This window comes from Natator depressus, chromosome 10 (genome assembly GCF_965152275.1).
Source record: "Natator depressus isolate rNatDep1 chromosome 10, rNatDep2.hap1, whole genome shotgun sequence".
Taxonomy (NCBI): Eukaryota; Metazoa; Chordata; order Testudines; family Cheloniidae; genus Natator; species Natator depressus.
The window spans coordinates 18,539,776-18,560,869 of NC_134243.1; the positions used below are offsets into that span (position 1 = coordinate 18,539,776).

The 21,094-nt window shown below is 40.8% G+C and overlaps 1 protein-coding gene across 1 annotated transcript in view; it reads right to left on the reverse strand.

Annotated features, from left to right (window-relative positions):
• The window catches only part of XYLT1 (xylosyltransferase 1), a 315,294-nt gene that overhangs the window by 60,921 nt on the left and 233,279 nt on the right, over positions 1-21,094 (reverse strand). Inside the window, exon 6 of the mRNA XM_074965390.1 lies at positions 3,111-3,191. Within this exon, the coding sequence (XP_074821491.1) occupies positions 3,111-3,191 (81 nt within the window). The remainder of the gene's footprint in view (positions 1-3,110; positions 3,192-21,094) is intronic.

A 21,094-nucleotide genomic window follows, 5' to 3' on the forward strand; every position in this document is an offset into this window, starting at 1 on the left:
ATTCTATAAAAGGAAGCCTGGTTTCTATCCATATTTGGCAGTAAAACATGTACTGATTGTCTACATGGCTTGAATACAAACTACGTTGCAATTGAGAAGTATAAGCATTTCAGTTTTAAGATGTATTTTTTAATCTCTCTCCCCCTCGCTCTCCATTGTACAAACCAGACTATGGTAACTTTAAATTCAGAGTGTAGGTAGTTGTTTACAAAGAAGATTTAGGCAGTTGAAAAACTTATTGTTTAGAAGCAGTTATTCACCCATGAATTCAAAAAGGTAGTCTTAGGGATTATACTTTGCTCTAATTGTGTTTTAAATACTGCACCCTTGTATTAATGGTTCTTCATATTTTGACGAAAACACCTAGGACCATAGGAATTGCCACTGTAGATCAGACCAGTGGCCCATTCAGCGCAGTATCCTGGCTCGTACAATGGCCAACATCAGCTGCTTCAGAGGAAAAAACCCTGCAGTAGCTCGTTATGGGATAAGGTCACAAAGGGACATTTCTTCCAACCCCCAATAGTTATGAGTTTGACTTACCCCCTGAAGCTGGAAGGTTTATAGCCTTTCCAAAGCTCTTCTTTATTGTTTTAAATATTTACTATTATAACTCTGCCTATCCTTGTTATTCATGTAAGGTCTAATCCTCTTTTTGAATCCCACTAACCTCATGGTCATATCACCCCCTATATGGGCTACAATGACAACACAAGGTATAAGACAACAAAGAATCAGGCCCAAAGACTGTCATAATTCACATACCATAGGGGCAAATCTTTCCCACATCCATAGAGGTTTCACTGTAATGGAACTAGTGGGATTCTGGTACCCAAGGAGTGGGGCCAGAATGAGGGCTGTTTGGGGGATGCATGATCTCAGCATGCAGGGGATGGTATGGACAGAGCCAAACAAGGGCCAGTGTTTTGCTGCTGCAAAGATCTTCCAGTCCTCCACACTGATGTCTGATGCGGGAGGATTCCTCTCACTGTGCATTTGCCCAGTGCCCAGCCCAATAGAACGGGGAACTAGTTTTCATTTTCTGAGATTATGTTTTGTTTTGATGCTACATCTGAGTCAGCCTGAAGCTCATAATGCAAATGTCCAGGTGCCAATGCTACACCTGCTCCTGTTATATGTTGTTTTCAGCTGTTCCATCAGAAGGCAAAAGGAACTCAAGCATTGCCTATACTTATTTCCTCTGTGCAGGTGAGATTGCGCAGTCAAAGACCTTCCATGTCTAGCGATGAACTGCAACATTAATACGACCATGTCAGGAGTAAAATAGGCATTTACATATTTACACATTCAAAAGAAACAGCTGAACTAATAAAATGGAATATTATTCTTCTGAGAGGACGAGTGGCACATTAGCACATTTTATTATTAAATTAATAACAAATTAGTGCATTTAATTGATCTAAATTGTTCTAGTCCCAGCTGAGGTTGGCATCTTAATCCCAGCTTTATGCATGAATGTCATAATTTATTAGTTATTTTAGTTAGCTAGCTGCAATGTTTGGAGATAATCAGGTGCACCAGAATAGAAGAAAAGCTAAAGCGACGGAATGCATCTCCCTAACCTTTTCCATTGCTTTTCCAATTTAACTGTACTGCCAGCTAGAGCCAAGCTTGTCAATCACACTGAAGAGCTGTATTTCCAAACCCGAGAATATGATCTGAAAGCTATTTATATTTTTGACTTGTTTTTATATAACTCCCTCTCAAATATATTTTGGTACCAAATGCAATACAAGCCCTGCATACACAACACTACTAGAATGATAACGCTGTGAAGAATTCATCTAAATAAGGACAAAAGGGAGGCTGTCAGTCTACAGCAATAGCAAGTTGGCAGTCAAGGGATTGGTTTATATTCCTGACTTGCCCACTGGCTGGCTCTGTGACCCTGGATGTATTGCTTGCTCTCTTATTATTTATTTTCTGTACCATAACCAAAGATGTGGCAGGCATCTTACAGGACACAGAGGAAGACCCAGACCTGGTGATTTAGCTTGCTAAACCTGCAAGCAAATCTACAAGACTGAAGTTAATGAATCTTCACACAGTCTCTGGGGTCTGTGCTAATGGAACCAGTTGCAAGATTGGGGTCTAAATTAAGATACAACATACAGATGGGGGTAATTATAAACATAAGGAATTGAAGGGATTCAATAATCTATGACATGGAAATAATATTATTCATCTTTACACAGTATTTTGAGACCTTTGAGGAAAAGACATCTCATAAATGCAAAGTTTTATTATTGTTTCTTAAAGTCCTACTCTAAGATTAAGGCTTGATTTTGTAAACATAATAAAGGGAAAAGTATATTCTTCTTTGTCTTGAGCTCCATTGTAATGATAGAGCCCTGTTAAGGAATCCATAGATTAACAGATTTTAAGGCCAGGGCCATCTAGACCTTCGACACATTATAGATTTTCAGTAATTCTGGCATCAAGACCAGTAACTTGTGATTGATCCAGTATAAAACTCTATTAAAGAATCCATTGTAGAACCTAATAGGACCCTGCCATGGAATTTCACATGGTGTGTGACTTCTACGCTACTTCTACCAATTTTTGCTACAGAAATAAGGTGGAAGAGGGTCTTTTATTGGACTAACTGCAGTTGGTAAGAGACAAGTTTTTGAGCTTCCACAGAGCTCTTAATGTCACCCACCCTGTCTCTCTAATATCGTGGGACCAACACAGATAGAACACCACCACACAGAATTTTTGCTGCACACAGAAATGAGTTAGAAAATGCTCATTTGCACTTGTAAAACTGCTTAGGCTGTTTGAGAAAACTGAGAACAAAAGAAAATCTCTTGTGTTCAGCTCCCCACCTTCTGATTCAGCAACCCACCTCTACCTAGGAGAGTGGAGTAAGCATCAATCTATTCTAAGCCTTTCTCTACACTAAAGCTGTAGATAACATGCAGGAGCAGCCATGCAAGATTGAGAGACAACTATTCCCAAGACACAGTTTCATTTTCATGGTGCGAGTCTCCTGAACTCAGGACTCCTTCATCCAGACATACTGGGAGTAACCATGCTGTCTAACTTTTTTGTCACGTCCAAAACAAACTTAAGAGAAGTCATGTTACCTTGCATTGTCCCTCCCATGTGACTTCAAGAAGTTCATACCGCGATACCTGGACAGGAACGCTACTAGCTGATCATTTGTCCTGTGAAAGAAACAACAAAAAATGTGCAAATCAGATAGAGAAATCTGTCTTCTACGGAGTTATTTATGTTTGTTGTTTCTTATTTTGAGACCCTTTGGACTCTTCAAGGCATAGTTTTAAGATACTATTACGGTAACACTATTTTTAATGCAGACCTTTCCTCTACAAAGGACATTGTTGCTGAAAGTGTTTTGTTGGTTTTGCTGAACTTTACAGACTGGTTCTACTGGATAGAAAGAAAGGCATGCTTATTATCTTTCAGTGATTTCTATTTCAAATGTGCTCAGTTTATGAGCCAAAAATGCTGTTTTTTTTAAACTGCAAGTCTTGAAAATTTAATGTGGGATCTGAGAGTCAATTTAGCAAGCACATAAAGAGGAACAGAATTGGGCTCACACTCACAGCACAATCACAATCACACTCACACAATCATAGCTCAGTGATACTCACAGCAGTAAAATGTGGTTGGTAACAATGATTTTTGTCACCAAGTCAGTAGATCAGGCTCTGAACAAACACAATCAGATCAGATCTGTATACAGGTGCCCATGCCTAATTTTCCCCAGGGGTTGCTCAGCCCTGGACCCTGCCCACATTCCATCCCTTCCGCTAAGCCCCCACCCCGCCTCTTCCCGCCCCCGCCCCATGCCATCCCTTCACCAAGGCCCCACAGAGTCTTGCATGCATGTCCAGCCCCACCCCACCCCCGATCCAGGTGTGAGGCAAGCAGGCTTTGCTTAGCAGGATCCAAGTGTGGACGGGCTTAGTGTGTGGGGATCCAGCTGTAGGGTGAGAGGGTTCTGTGTGGGGCAATCTGGGTGTGGACAGCTTAGTGCGGGATCCGGGGGGGGCGGGTATCTGGATGCACAGGGGCTTTTTTGGGGGGGGGTTCCAGGTGCAGGAAGAATGGGACTCTGGGGGGGGGGGTGGAATCCAGGTGAAGGTGGTTGGAGCTCAGTGGGGGTGGTCTGAGTGTGGGGGTATGGGGCTTGGCAAGGGGGTCTGGGTGCAGGGGGCTCAGCGGGGAAGACCGGGTGCTGTGGGAGTGGGGTTTGGTAGGCTTGGTGTCTGGGTGCAACTGGTTGGGGCTCAGTGGAGTGGGGATCCAGGTGCAGGAGGTGGGGGACCAGTGGGGTGGGGGTTCAAGTGCAGGGGGCTCAGCAGGGAGTGGGGCTCAGCAGGGGAGTTCTGGGTGTGGGGTGGTCAGATTCATGGAGGTTGGGCAGACAGGGGACAGCTCCCTATGCAGTGACTCCTCTCACTGCAGATGGGCAGCGATGGGGGCAGGAAATGTGGGGGTTGCAGAGCTTCCTGGAGCTGGAGGAGGTTCCTGGGGGTGGGTCTGACCCAGCCCTGGCCGCTTTGTGCGGGGGCAGGGAACTCCCCCCACTTCAGCTGAGATTAGCAGCTGGAGCCCAGCACACGGTAGAAGCCACCAGCAGGGGCGTCCCCAGCCTCGCCCCTCCCTGGCTCCAGGCACACTGCGATAATGAGTGAGAGGGACAGAGAGAGCCCAGCCCCACCCCGAAGGTGGTGATTTACATCTCCCCCAGCTCTTCCTGACTCCTGAACCAGACGTAACCCTCTCCGCCCCCCGCCACTGCCTGCAAGGGGTGCATTGATCAATTTTTGTGTGGGGGAAAAAGTAAAATCTGTGGGGAGACATTAATTTTGCACTTGCACAGTATTCTCCCATAAATAAAAAGGTTAAGACTGAGATTTTCAATGCCAATTTTAAAGCTTTTTATACAGGGAACTTATTTAACTTGACTTAATGTGAAAATTTGAACCTACCTAGAATTTGGATGCCAAATTCCCAATAAAATTAATGGGAACAAAGGAATTTGGATGGCTAACTTCCGTTTATCAGTTATTTGGCATCCAAATCCTAAGTAGTTTTCAAATTTTGAGCCTAAATGTACAAGAATTTATGTATTTGAGTCTGCGCCAGTGGTTCACTATTACTTCAACAAAGGTACAAACACATTTCCTCCTTTATTTATCTACTTCAACATATTTAGGAAAACTGAGAAAATTCTAACGAATATATAGATCTTCAGCTACTGACTCACATTCAAAAACATAATATTAAAAATAAGAGATATGTGACCCTTTTTGGCAATGGTCTATAATGCAACTGATACCAGGTCAAGTCAGAGATAAAACAGTTGTAGCTGGTACAGCATCTTGGAAACATTCCACTTTTATAAGCCATATCAAACCAAGTTAAACAAGTTCCCTCTATAAAATGCTTTAAAATTATGCAATCTGTAGTAATAACTTGGGGACTTTATCGAACTAGTAAAGCATCTAAGTACCTTATATTTACAAACTCTCACATCATCATAGGTAACAGTTCATTACCGAACGGATGAATAAAGACCAAGTTAACTATTGATTGAGTCTAGACCAATTGGACTATCTGTCTATCAACCAACCTAAATGGCTAGATTGTAGGAGCCTGAGACCCTCCTTCCATGTTCACTCATGTGAGCTTTAATGCCTCCCAGGGTCAGACTCTGTGTCTCAATTTGGCATCCTCAGAAAACTGCTTTCTGTATAGTAAGCTGTGCAGATTTTCACATTTGCTGCTTCAGTAGTTCTCCATCTTACTGGGATGAATAGGCATTTAGTGAATTTACTTAGCAATGCTTCCACATGAAATAGTTTCAATGACTGACATCTTAGGGTGAGTTTCTAGGCAAACGCTGGCATGCAAGGATGATGTACAAAAGTATAACAAAGTTTAGAGGTGCTTGGACTTTAATTTGCTTGGAGGATAAAATCAAATCAAACAAATTAACACCCCACACTGGTCAATACTCCTCTATTGTTTTCTTAACAAACTTCCCACCAATCTATGTTTCACTTTTCAATTGTGCTTTTCAAAACGTATCTGAAACCAGAACTGTCACACAAAGTTTTCAGCTGTTGTTGCTTTTTAGATTACTGTCTGTAATTCCCTGTCTAATTTTTAGCTCTCACGATAATGAACAGCCTCAAATCTGTTGACATTTTCTCCATCTCTTGAATAAGTTAGTGGCATTTTGAATCTGTTTCTGATCAAATATTTTGTAAGAATTAACCTACGCATTTTGTTTGTTTTTTAAAATAAATATCACTCTTCTCAAGTTTTGACATCCCACTTTCAATTTGGAAAATATTCTAGATATTTGACATTTAGATCTATGTGCTCAACCAATTCAAGCTTACGCTTGCTCTAGCAGCACAAATATTACAGAACTTTTAATTTCCTTTCCTGTGAGCCACTTCCTCTGAGTCTGAACTTGCAATGGTGTTGAGCACCATCTCCTCATTATTACCTTCCACACTTTCAGGGAGCTGAAAGTGCTCAGCATCTCATAGGTTCCTATATTTTTAAAAGCATTGTGGCTAAATAGAGCAGCTAAAGTCCTAGGCAGCACATAGAGGAATGTGCCTTTAGTGGTGTATTTTCAGATGCCTCTGGCCATAATCACTACAGCATTGCCTAGTGCTCTCTAGCAGTAATGCCGCTTGCACCATGCGATGCCTCTAGCATTAGCTCTTGCTAATGTCTCTGGCAATGGTTGCTAAAACCATTTGGTCTAATTCTTCTCCCAGTGAAGTCAATGTGAGTTTTGCCAGAGTTATCAGTAGGAGCAGGAGCAGTCCTATTCTTTCGAATTCATCCCTGGATCTGAGAAACCAGAAAGGGGTCAAAGGTTCAGTTAGCTCTGTAAACCTGACCAGAAACAAGAGTGCACTGCAGAACATTTCGATAAGGGACAAAGGAAAATGTTATTTCACAAGATGTGGGGGCTAGGGTATGTGGCCATAAGTCATCCAGGTATTTAAGCACATGTGTAGTTTCTACTGACTTCACTGGGACTACACACATGGTTAAAGTTATACATGCGTGTAAGTATCTTGCTGATTCGGAACTCACAAAAGAGATTGCCAGCTTTGGACATAATGGCAGAAAACATGGATGAAAATTATATCAGACTGCCTCACTTGGCCGACTTTGTATTAAGAAAGATTTAATACCTGGTTAGGACACATTGCACCACTCTGGCAGCACAAAGCTGCTCTAACTCCCATTTACAACTGGACCCCAGAGGCTTCCCCCTGGGTAGAAGGTATCTTCAATGGCTTAGAGCTGCTATTGTGGCACCTGGCTACCCCTCCACCAGCTGGTGGTGCAGGGGAAGTAGCCAGAAAAGAAAGGGCGAGGACTGCCTGATCTTTGGTTGCTGTAACAGCCCCTGGGAGCTGGCAGAGGTAGATTAGATTTTCACAGCCTCGGGGTCAGGGGCACAAAGGCAAGTCACCTTCCTTGGGTTTGCATCTTGCCCTCTTTGGCTGAACTGGGAATCATGACCTTAATCTGAATAATGTCTTCAACCAAGGGACAGTGGTCTACACACCGATCCTTTTCATAGCAGTAAGGAAGCATGCAAGCTGGGCCAGGGCCAACAGTATCCAGAAACTAGTAAGAGCCGCACACCTATTACCTCTAAACTAGTGAAGGGGACCAGTGTGACAAATCAATATCATACATTATCGAATGCCTTAGGGCACTTCTGTTAAAATGGTATCCACTTGTCTGTGACTGAAACTATGCAGTGTTGCTGAAGCCATGTTGGTCCATTAGAGAGACAAGGTGGGTGAGGTAATAACGTTTATTGGACCCATCTTCTGTTGGTGAGAGAGACAAGCTTTCAAGTGACACGGTTTTGTGTAAAGAAAGCTTGTCTCTCTCACCAACAGAAGTTAGTCCAATAAGAGATATTATCTCACCCATCTTGTCTCTCACTGGAACTGATATTTTCAGATTGGTCTGAAGATAATTGGAAGTTTTACGCTAACTGTTGAGGAGGAATGGTTGGAATTATTAAGCATAAAGCATGGTCATGGTCATGCCAGGGCCTTTTCAGAAGCACCAGAAGAATGATTATCCCTTGTTACCACGACCACTACTTGCAGTGCCCCAGAGTTTAGTTGTACTTTGCAGAACATACAGAAGAACCTATCCCTGAGTTACAGAGCTTACAATCTACATAAAGCTGTGATATAACAAACAGACATAAGAAAAACAAAAGGAGTGGGAGGGTGAAAAGAGAATATGGGTTACAACAATAAGACCAAATGGCTTCTTAGATTACACTCAGGAGTACTAAATTCCTGACATCTTGGTGTAGGGTTTCATTAATGATTAAAGGAATATTTGTAACAACATTGGGTATGGGTTCCCTGACTGCCCCACAGGTCTTCTGACTACTACTCTTGTTAGGATGAATATGTTAGGCACCTGCCTACTGCTAACAATCTGCTTTATTGTCCTGGGGAAATTACTGTTAACAAAGAGGAATAGCACATTGATTGGACTGATCTGCAATGTTTGCATCTTGAGGGAAGATGGTCTTTTGGCCAACACATGACTGGGAGCTAGGGGATCTGGGTTTTATTCTTGGCTCTACCACAGACTTCTTCTGTGACTTGGGCAAGTCACTTATTTGAATGTTTTGAAGGTTGGGTGTCTAAAGTCTGCCTCGAAATAAAAGCAGCCTGGTTTTTAGAGTTGCTGAGCACTCACAGCTCCAGTTGAAGTTACTGGTGAACTGCGAATGCTCAGCACCTATGAATATCAAGTTTCAGAGTAACAGCCGTGTTAGTCTGTATTTGCAAAAAGAAAAGGAGTACTTGTGGCACCTTAGAGACTAACCAATTTATTTGAGCATAAGCTTTCGTGAGCTACAGCTCACTTCATCGGCTCAAATAAATTGGTTAGTCTCTAAGGTGCCACAAGTACTCCTTTTCTTTTTATGAATATCAAGCCACTTTTACTGAGGGGCCTGGGTATGGATTTCGGCGTCTATATTTCAGAAATCAAGTTTGAAAATTTTTGCATTAACCTCTCTATGTCTATTTTCCTGCCTGTCCATACCCCTTTCCTACTTCAAACCGGGTAGTTCTGAGGCTTGACTCATTAAAGTATACAAGGTACACAGACACTATCGTGATTAGAAGCACAGAAATACCTTTGATACATACATATTACAGGCATTATCTACTCCAATAGAAAGCAGCTGTTGTGCACACAGGAATATTACCTACCAACATAGAGAGAGAAACAAACAGCTTTTTCATTGCTGACCCATGACTAAAACAAAAATCTCTTGGGGAAAAATGTTCTAGTTTTTTCTAGTTCAAGCTCTACATGTTTGCTTTGCACATATTTTCTGTGGCAAAATGACAAAATACTTTCAAAAATTAATTGGAATGAAAGTCCTCTTTTTTCCAATACATGGAAATCTGTGATTTTTGGTTTTAGAATTCTGAGTACAGATTCTTTTCACAACTGTTTTTTTTTTAAAGACACATTTATAGAAGTTTTTTCTGTTTTTCCCCCCCTCTCACAGCTTTAATTCCTGGCCTTCCTTACTTTTGCAAGCTAGGGAAGATGTAAGAAAATATGATATAGTCAAAACCGATGAAGTTAGCAATCTCTGAATTGTGGTGTGGAGTAGGGGTAGAAAGAAGGAAGCAAAGCTGCAGATATAGTTAAAAATTCAGCAGTTCTTCTTGGTTGGAGTCTGCTCCTCCCCACCACAATACAAAGATGCAGAAGATGTGGAAGGAAGTTTCCCACTTCAAGTGCTTGAAATAGATATAATTACATCTCATTCACACAGAAATAGAAAGAAGCTGTAGTTACTAAGTAAGCCAGAATAATTATTATAGGCAACTATCTAAGGGCTAGATCTTGCCTCCTTTGCACACAATGAGCAGTTCCTTGCTCTCTGAGTGGTTTCTTTGTGCTTTTAGGGCAGGCTTTTCAAATGCACTCAGCACTGGCCTAACTGCTCCCACTGAAATCAGCTGAGTTTTACCATCAAGTTCAAGGGGAACAGAAGTTCCAACGTTGGACACTTTTGAAAAAATCAGTGTAAGACTAAACAGTGTGTTGTAGTCAAAAAGCATCCCTTTATTTCAGCCACCTCTGTTTTTGGCTCAAAACTTCATTTTCTTCATTGAGAGTCAGATTCTGCCATTCTTCCTCACACCTTACTCTGGGAGTAGTGCTATTGATTTCACGGGACTACACATGTAACAAGGATCTATTCATTTCACAGACTCTAAGGCCAGAAGGGATCATTGTGATAATCTAACTTGACCTGTATAACACAGGTCATAGATTTCAGAGTAGCAGATGTATTAGTCTGTATCCGCAAAAAGAAAAGGAGTACTTGTGGCACCTTAGAGAATAAAATTTATTTGAGCATAAGTTTTTGTGAGCTACAGCTCACTTCATCGGATGCATGCTGTCATAGAACTTTCCCAAAATAATTCCTAGAGCAGATAGATCTCTTAGAAAAACATCCAATCTTGTTTTAAAAATGGTCAGTGATGGAGAATCCATCATGACCTTTGGCACACTAATTAACCATTGGAACACTCTCCCTATTAAAATTTACGTCTTATTTCCAGTCTCAATTAGGCTACCTTCAACTTCCAGCCAGTGGGTCGTGTTATACCTTTCTCTGCTAGATAGTCTACAAGTAGTTACCAGGGGAACAGTTATCAAGTCACCCTTTAACCTTCTATTTGTTAAGTTAAATAGATAGAGCTCTTTCACTCTATCACTATAAGATATGTTTTTAGTCCTTTAATATTTTCTTGTGGCTCTTGTCTAAACCCTCTCAAATTTATCAACATCCTGATAAATCAGAATGGGCATCAGAATGGACACAGTATTCCAGCAGAGGTCAGACCAGTGCCAAACACAGAGGTAAAATAAGCTCTCTACTCCTGCTGAAGATTTCCATGTTTATGCATCCAAGAGTTGCATTAGCTCTTTCGACCATAGCATTGCACTGGGAGCTCATATTCAGCTGATTATCCACATTTTTTTTGGCTGACCCCCAAATCTTTTTCAGAGTCCCTGCTTCCCAGGATAGAGTCTCCCATCATGTAAGTATGGCAACATTGTTTGTTCTTAGATGTATACGTATACATTTTGCCATATTATGACACATATTGTTTGCTTGTGCCCAGTTTACCAAGTGATCCAGATCACTCTGTATCAGCGACCTGTCCTCTTCATTAGTTACAATTCTCTCAACTTTTTGTAATCTGCAAACTTTATCAATGATGACTGCATGTTTTCTTCCAGGTCGCTAATAAAAATGTTAAATAGTGTAGGCCTAAAACTGATCCCTGTGGGACCCCACTAGAAACATCCGATGATGGTTCCCAATTTACAATTACATTTTGAGACCTACCAGACAGACAGCTTTTAATCCACTTAAGTGTGCCATGTCAAATTTATATCTTTCTAGTTTTGTAATCCACATGTCATGTGATACCAAGTCAAATGCCTTACAGAACTCTAAGAATGTTACTTCAATACTACTACCTCTTTGAACCAAATTTGTAATATCATCAAAAATATCAAGTTAATTTGACAGGATTTATTTTCCATAAACCCATGCTGATTGGTATTAATTATATTACCCTCCACTTTAATTTTGTTTATTAATTGAGTCCCATATCAGGATCTCCATTATCTTGCCGGGGATCAATATCAGACTGCCAAGCCCATAATTACCTAGGTCATCCCTGTGACAGATGTGGCAATTTCCTACAATATCTTTGGGAGATCCTACTGAATTAAGTTTATCATAGAATTGTAGGACTAGAAGGGGCCTCGAGAGATCTTCTAGTCCAGTCCCCGGCATTCAAGGCAGGACTAAGTATTATCTAGACCACCCTGACAGGTGTTTGTCTAACCTACGCTTAAAGGCCTCCAATGATCGAAATTCCACAACCTCCCTAGGCAATTTATTCGAGTGCTTAACTACCCTGACAGTCCAATCTATGCTTAACTACCCTGACAGTCCTCCCAATGTCCAATCTAAACCTCCCTTGCTGCAATTTAAGCCCATTGCTTCTTGTCCTATCCTCACAGGTTAAAGAGAACAATTTTTTTCTCTCCTCCTTGCAACAACCTTTTATGTACTTTAAATCTGTTATCATATCCCCTCTCAGGCTTTTCTTCTCCAGATTAACCCCCCACTTTTTTCAATCTTCCCTCATAGGTCAAGTTTTCTAGACCTCTAATCATTTTTGTTTCTCTCTTCTAGACTTTCTCCAATTTGTCCACATCTTTCCGGAAATGTGGCACCCAGAACTGGACACAATACTCCAGTTGAGGCCTAATCAGCATGGAGTAGAGTGGAAGAATTACTTCTTGTGTCTTGCTTACAACACTCCTGCTAATACATCCCAGAATGATGTTTGCTTTTTTTGCAACAGCGTTACACTGTTGACTCATTTCACTTGTGATCCACTATGACCCCCAGATCCCTTTCCGCAGTACTCCTTCCCAGGCAGTCATTTCCCATTTTGTATGTATGCCACTGATTGTTCCTTCCTAAATGAAGTATTTTACATTTGTCCTTATTGAATTTCATTCTATTTACTTCAGACCATTTCTCCAGTTTGTCCAGATCATTTCGAATTTTAAACCTATCCTCCAAAAGCACTTGCAACCCCTCCCACCTTGGTATCATCCGTAAACTTTATAAGTGTACTCTCTATGCCATTATCTAAATCACTGATGAAGATTTGAACAGAACCAGACCAGATCCCTGCAGGACCCCACTTGATATGCGCTTCCAGCTTGACTGTGAATCACCCATAACTACTCTCTGGGAACGGTTTTCCAACCAGTTATGCACCCACCTTTTAGTAGCTCCATCTAGGTTGTTTACATAAAGGTCATGTGAGACAGTATCAAAAGCCTTACGAATGTCAAGATATACCACATCTACAGCTTTCCCCCATCCACAAGACTTGTTACCCTGTCAAAGAAAGCTATTAGGTTGGTTTGACATGATTTATTCTTGACAAATCCATGCTGACCATTACTTATCACCCTTATTATCTTCTAGGTGTCTGCAAATTGATTGCTTAATTATTTGCTTCATTAGCTTTCCAGGTATTGAAGTTAAACTGACTGGTCTGTAATTCCCTGAGTTGTCCTTATTCCCCTTTTTATAGATTGGCACTATATTTACCCTTTGCCAGTCCTCTGGATTCTCAGCCATCTTCCATGATTTTTGAAGAAAATCGCTAATGGCTCAGATATCTCCTCAGTCAGCTCCTTGAGTATTCTAGGATGTATTTCATCTGGGCCTGGTGACTTGAAAACATTTAACTTGTCTAAGTAATTTTTACTTGTTCTTTTCCCTATTTTAGCCTCTGATCCTACCTCGTTTTCACTGGCATTCATTAAGTTAGATGTCCAATTGCTACTAAACTTTTTTGGTGAAAACTGAAGAAATAAAATCATTTAGCACTTCTGCCATTTCCACATTTTCTGTTATTCCCCCGCCCCCCCATTGACTAACGGGCCTTACCCTGTCCTTGGTCTTCCTCTTGCTTCTAATGTATTTGTAGAATGTTTTCTTGTTACCCTTTATATCTATCTCTTTATGTATCATTGTAGGGCAGGAATTGTATGTAATTCCATAGGGTAGTGTGGCCAGGGGCCTCCAGGAACTAAGAACAATAAGGGGTGATTACGTAAATTCACTCAGGTTGTAACACCTTCAGAGAACTCCCACCACCTGAAGAGGCTTGCATATAACGGTTCCAACTGATCTTCCAGGGACCAACTGACAAAGAAAGGAGTTCTAGATAAACAGTCTGAGTTTAAATTGACTCAGGGACTTCTTTCTGATCCAGCAAATGGAGAGATATCTATATCTATCCTGATGGTCTGGACTTTATTGTTTACATTCTGTTTGTACTCAATGAGAGCAGAGGTATGAGAATCAGTCCATCAATCACAGTTATCCTGCTTCTGATATACCAGAGATATCAAGGCTAAACGAACATTTTAACAAAAGTGATTTACACATTTTTAAAGATTCTTGATCTCTTTTTAACACAAGACTTCTGGTTTGAATCTATTCCTCATAGTAATTAGATAATCCTTTTGTTATTCTCTAAGGGCCAAATTCAATGAAGACAATGGGCATCTCTCCCTTGATCTCAATAGGCTTCAGATCAGGCCCTTTAGGATAGCTTCATCACTGCCACTTACATTCCTTGAGAGTGCCACTGAAAAGGTGGCATTTTACAAGATCTGAATACTACACTAAATCTCACACTGGGGAGTCCTATGCTTGCTCATCCACTGGGAATGTTCATATTTTCATGACACAGAATTGTAATTTATCCCGAATTACATTGACAAGCACTGCCTACGGTAAGCTGCCAAGCTAAATACAAACTCCAACATTAAGAGCCAGATTCTGTTACCCTTACAAGCAGTTGTATCTTATTCCCTGAGTAATGGGATAAATTGTGGTGTAAAAGGTGCTAACAAACTGGAGTAAGAGTATCACAATCTGGCCTTAAGGTTGTGAAAAACTCCCTAAATTTTTGTCTGCTGCTCCATCCATAGCACCCAGTCTTTACTGTTTCATTGAAATGAAAGATAATGCCTGCAGCAATTGACAATTTCTTTGTCTGTTGGAAGTTTCTGTCTCCAACCCATAATTTACTTTGACTGTAATTTTTGTATTTATTTATTGTTTTGTCGCTGTGAAAATGTAAATGAAGAGCATTTTCCGGAGTCTTTATCTGAGAGACTTTCCAATTGGACAAGTAAAAATATATTAATGCATTTCTATTATTGCTATATTTAAACCCTAGGACAAATTATCTGTTGCCCTGGACACAGGCATCACACATACCAATGCAAAGTGAATAAAAAGTCAACACTAGATCAGAATGGTAATTTACACCCCACTTTAGACTGGTGTCAATTACTACACAAGGCACAAGGCAACAGAGAATGTATATATTTTATCATTTCATTTAGAGGGTCAATGTCAAAGTTGTGCTACCCTGAAAGCTGCCGGGAGAAGACCCTGATTTCAGAGGAAGAACATTATTGGCCACAGAGTGGCTCCTTCCTCCTGGAGTTGAGGCAGATACGAACACTCAAAGACGAAGTAGGTATTCACCCACGAAAGCTTATGCTCCAATACGTCTGTTAGTCTATAAGGTGCCACAGGACTCTTTGCCTCTCTCAAAGAGAGAGAGAGAGAGAGAGAGAGAGAGAATGTGTTGGGATGGGAGGATATAAGATTTGCCCCCTAAAACAAAAATGGATCATTAGTTCTGTGGATTCCCATGTTGTTTTTCTTAAAAGTAATCGATTTCAGTGATTTAAACAAATTAATTCCTGTGCTAATCACATTTCTTCTTATTATTAAAAGGGGTGGAACTGCAGGGCTTTCTGTTTTTACAGCTGCACAATTCTTCCTCTTTTTAACATACGTTAGCATTCAGCTATCTGCTAAGGGTTCTTAGTTGATGTGAGTAGTAATCATGATACCTGAAAGTCATTTATGTAGGAGATGCAACTGAATTCTCCAAGCCAAAGCTAATATTCTTCACACACTGAAGATTGTTGGGTTTGCTGATAATGTTTCTGTAATACTGGTTCTGAGTTTTCTTTCATATATTTATCATATTTCACAAAGACAAAAAGAGGGGTTCCTACGAGAACTAAACTGAAGCACTGACCTGAAACTGCCATGTTGCAATGACTCTGTAGATAGCACGCTGTGCTACTGTGCTGGAATGCTGGGTTTGAGGCTAGCCACAGGAATTTTAAAAATGGACCAGCAGGTGTCTGAGCATCACAGATGTAGTGCTCCAAATTTCTAGGGTCACGGAATGAGGGCGCCTCCTGCAGAAATCAGATAACCTCCTGGTGACTGGTATAGAGAAACACTATAGTCACGGAAGAGACAGTATGTCCTCATTATTGTGGGACTTAGCAGTGAGTCAATTGTCTTGAGCACAGGGAAGGAAGTGGGATGTTTAAAATCGATTAACTCCAGAATCCTCCCACCTTCACCCCAGGGGAAAAAAGGAAAGAAAAGAAAAAGACTGCGGAATGTAGAACCTGTGACAGGAATGGGCACTAGTCCTCCAGGGGGGAGAATGATATTGACCCATTTGCGCACGCGCACACACACCCAGAGCTAGAGAGACTAGGAGATGGGAAAGGTTTACAAGAGATATGTCTGACGGTATTTGAGAAGGCTATGCTTCAGGCCTGCCAATGGCCTAGGGTAAGGAAGAGCAGTTGTTCCTCTAACTTTCCTCCAGTTCGAGGGGATCTCACTATTTGCATAGGCTATTCTCTGGCACTCTCTTCCCCTCCCCCCACTCACTCCTAAAGCACATGGCCAGACTGGGAAGCCAAGCACTGATCCAGGAGCATTCTTTGCTTTGCTCAACACACATGTAGGTTGTGGGGTTGGCTCCCTGACCATGTATTGCAGACAGAGCAAGGACCTGGTGTTCGGACTAGTTCTTGAGTTTTTGGAGGTCAGTGTCAGACCACAATGAGGACTACAGGAAATGACAAATAGGGGGTATGGGCAGTAATTGAAGACGGTGAGAAAATAAATATTAAAAATCTCCCCCCATCCTGTACAATGTCCAGCCAGTACTGTGAAAGTTCCCCTACAGCCTCTCTCTGGAAATTGGCAGCTCTCTGTATGTGAGACTGGGTGTGATCTTTCTACACCTATTGGGGGGAAAAAAACATGGTGAATGATTCTCTCCCAGGTTGGGGTGGGGGGGTAGAAGATTGAGGCTGCCATGGTATATATGCAGGCTAGAATTAGGTAAGTGGAAGCTGATGATCCAGCAGAAAAAATGCAGAGGCTTTCAATGTCTTTTCCTGAAGGACAGTGTTTACAGCAAGACAGTGGGACAAGCGAATGTAAGCAGAAAACTTCCCTGTATGGGGTTCAGCCCACTGACGTTGAGTGCGGAGTCTGACCTTCCCAAAGGCTTTCTCTGCCTGCTGTATCAAGCAGCCAGTTTAGAGTCCTTTACATGTGCAAGTGAGATTAACCCCTTATTCACCAACGACCAGGTCAAAGCATGAAAAGCACTCTTCAGCCTGGAAAAGCAAGGACTGGGAAAGGCCGTATATAGATACCTGGGGGCTCTCACCATCTCTAGGAGAACAGACACTAGAATGGGACACATTTCTGAGATGATGATGATTTCCACAAGAGAGACAACAAAAGACAGTATCTTTTATTGGACCAACATCTGTTGGTGAGAGAGAAGCTTTTGAGCTTACACAGAGCTCTTCTTCAGGTCACACAAGGGCAGTCATTCATAAAACTGGCATGCTATAAAAACCAGAAAGATAGATGCTATTACAGAGGCCACCTTTATGCCAAAGACCCCAGGTGATTGGAACCCTATCGGCCTCTACAGCATTGTTGTTTTAAATTTGGTTTTTATCTTTCAAGTCAAGTTTAGTGCAGGAACAAGACAATGGAAGAAAACAATTGTTTCGGCAGCTCACACACTAGTGTTCTTGAGAGATCAGAGTTCTGTTCTAGGAACAGCACTGCCGTCTGCACTGGGAAGTCATACGCACAGATTTCAAAGCATTAGCTTTCTACGTTTTGATGCTCCAGGCAGTGATCAGTCATCATAAGAGATGCAGCTAACGCTCACTGCAACAATGACCGTGTTATATGACTCTCAAGATGTTTTATCAGCAACGTGATCAACCTGGCTGTACTTTCAGTGACTGCTTCCCATTCAACTGCTGTCTGTTTCCCATTTTTTTTTAAAAAAAAACAAGAGCTAAGCTACCACATCCATGGAAGAGTGAAAGCCTTCTTTTCTAATAATGTCACATTGCTGAATAAAGTTATCTTTCTAGTAAATGTATATAAAGGCTTAGGTAACCCAAGGAAACTACTGAGAGGAAAAGAAGACACTCCATAATCTAGTTTCTGAGATTTCAATGCCTCAGATGTCAAATTTAAAATAAATAAATAAAACAAACCATGGCTGACAAGAAATAGCACAAGTTTAAGTGAAAATCCTAAACAGACCCTAAAAGAGAATTCCACCAAGGATAAGTGAACAAATGTGATTAAAACTATCTGCTGCTCTGGACTGCAGCCAAAATACTGCCAGCAGTATTTGATATGTAAATGCTTAAAAACTTGCCGAGTGCAAAGCCACTGATGCAAATCCTCTATAGAGGGTTTCTTCGTCTAATTAGAGCTATTGGTTTAGCAAACTTTGTAATTTATAAAAACCCTCAATGTCTCATTCTTTTAAAACAGAATATTCATTTGTTTGGAATGTTTTGCAGTTATATCCCATGAAACCTTGAAATGCCTTTGGCTAATGAAAAATGCTAACCTTTATCAGCTAATAAGCACTGGGGCTTTTAAAATAATAAAAAAACCCTCACCAAATATACTCATTAAAACTTCTTTTTATCTTATTGCTGCTTTTGACTTTCTTTAGCTATACACTAGATAGAAAATAATATATTCAGTTTCCAATTGTTTTTTTTTTGCAGTGCAGTTTCAACTGAAGTGTTTAATGTATTATTGCACTGAACATACAACTCTGTAGTGTAGCAACTGCGATCCCAGTCCAGCAAAGCATTCGAACATGTGCTGAACTTTAAGCAAGGGAGTAATTCTATTGAAGTCAATGAGAACTACTCACATGTCTGAAGTTAAGCATAGCCCTACATACTTGGATAGATATGGGGCATGTATGCTCATATTTCAGGCAGCACTGTGTATAGTGGCTACAGCAAAGGATTAAGAGCTACGAATCTTGAGTTCTAGTAACTGACTTCTTGTGACCCAGAGACTAATCTTAGAGTCACTTATGTGCTTGAATAAATTTATTTCATATGCATAAGTGTGTGCAGGAGACTTTCCCATAGTTGGGAAGTCTCTTTTCTCTTTGTCCCTCAATTTACCTATCTGTAAAATGTATGTAATAATATTATATCTCACTCAGCTATGTTGTGAGATTTAATTTATTGACATTTACAAAGAACTGGGAGATTCAATTCCGTTTCATGAGGCTTGAAAACTGAACTGAGCTTAGAAAGCCATCAGTCTGAAATATCTTTCTAAAGCCCTCTGCTTGACTAAAGGAAATAATTTACGTTTAAGCGCTTTCTACTGCAAATTAGTGCAAATTACTACTATTTCCCCCCCAATTTTTAAGCAACCTATGTGTTCAAAGTAGAACTGAGAAGTGTAATGCTCAACAGTAATTTCTTCCTTGGGTTATCAGAGTAGCAGCCGTGTTAGTCTGTATTTGCAAAAAGAAAAGGAGTACTTGTGGCACCTTAGAAGCTAACAAATTTATTTGAGCATAAGCTTTCGTGAGCTACAGCATGTTTGTTCATTATTAAAAATAATGTAATTGTTAAAAAGCTTGAATAATAAAAGTTTTTAATATTCTTTCCATATACTCCATTACACTTACATATACTCCATTACATACTCTCTACCAGGTAAAGAGAGCACAAACTACAGCCTCTGAGTTAACTGGTGCAGCACCATTACATTCAATGACTTTTCACTGGTAATTGATGAAAATTGGTCCATTCTTTTCTGTCACAAAAGAAGCCTTAAGTTTTTGTTGTTGTTTTTTTTACATAAATAATCAGGTACATTAAAAATTTAGTATTTTGTCTGTGCACCCTACTATCACAGGGCTGGAGTGCAAGGTCTAGTACCTTCACAAACAAAAAATGTCTGTAATTGCACATTTGCAACAGGAACTTTTAGGCAAATGCACAGACGCGTCTAATTTAGATAAGGGCTGGGGAAACCCTCTCGTCTGTACAAAGTGCATGTTAATTATAAAAATAAAATGTGTTTCCCTCCACAGTCACAGACGGGCTGCCACTTTGGTTAAACTCTCCATGTAGACAGGAAGCTCAACCAAGCATTTTCTCCCCATTGAGGGGAAAGATGGTTGATTCACCCACAGCTGCATTCTTAATATTCACACTTGAAAGATGAAATTGACATGGCATCTTTGTGAAGAGAAAAAGGTTAGAACATGGGGCTTAGCTGCTACTAATTATTATTCCCAGATCAGCACCCCAAAGTTCCAGAGCTTATTCAACCTAGCTGAGCCACCATCTGCTCACCTGGGTGGTAAATCTCAGGAGAATAGACTGCCTTATGTATTGTGTATACTTGTGTATTTCCTGTTTCTGATCAGACACTTCCTCTTACAGACACAGAAAAGCTGAGAGATACAGAGGAATTGTCAATATAATTTTGAAAGCTCACTGAACAGTTTTGAATCATTAAGGTTTTGATTTGAGGTACTGGAGAAAGTTTGGAGTGGCTCTTTATTTTTTAAAAAAAAAATCTGAACACACTCCCCCACTGCTGTGATAATGTCTACACACCAATACAATATGAGCAGACAACAACGGTAGGAGAATCCACAACAGGACTTAAATTCAGCCGGAGTTATCCGGAGTGGAGTTCTGGTAAATATTTTCAAACTAGCAGGGCAGAAACCCTGAGCCCTGGTGGCCCCCACGGTGCTGAAACCCCAAGCCCTGGAAAATACTCTCTGAACATTTAAGTTCTGGTCCACATAATTCCAGACTTCCACTAGAGAAGTGGAGTACTTGTAAACATGGAGGCTGCACTGGTTGAAAGAGTCATTGTCAAATGCAGGTGCAGAAGCAGTAGAAAAGAGATAATGGGAATTCTCACAATAGGATATTTTTCATGAATAGTGATAGTCATTTACAGACCAAAAAGACAACAACTGAATAAGAAACAGAACGGCAGCAATTTCCTCTGATGCAGTCAATGAGGGGAATTCCAGGACTCCAGATGCAAAATTGCAATGTAGATGTTTGGGCTTGGGCTGGAGCCTGAGTTCTGAGATGCTGTGAGGTGCGAGGCCCTAAACTGAATACAGCACCTCAAAATGCAACCAGCAAAATTACTTACAAGGCTTTTTAATGATTTACAAGAGTGATGCTAAACTTTGAGCAAAAAGTC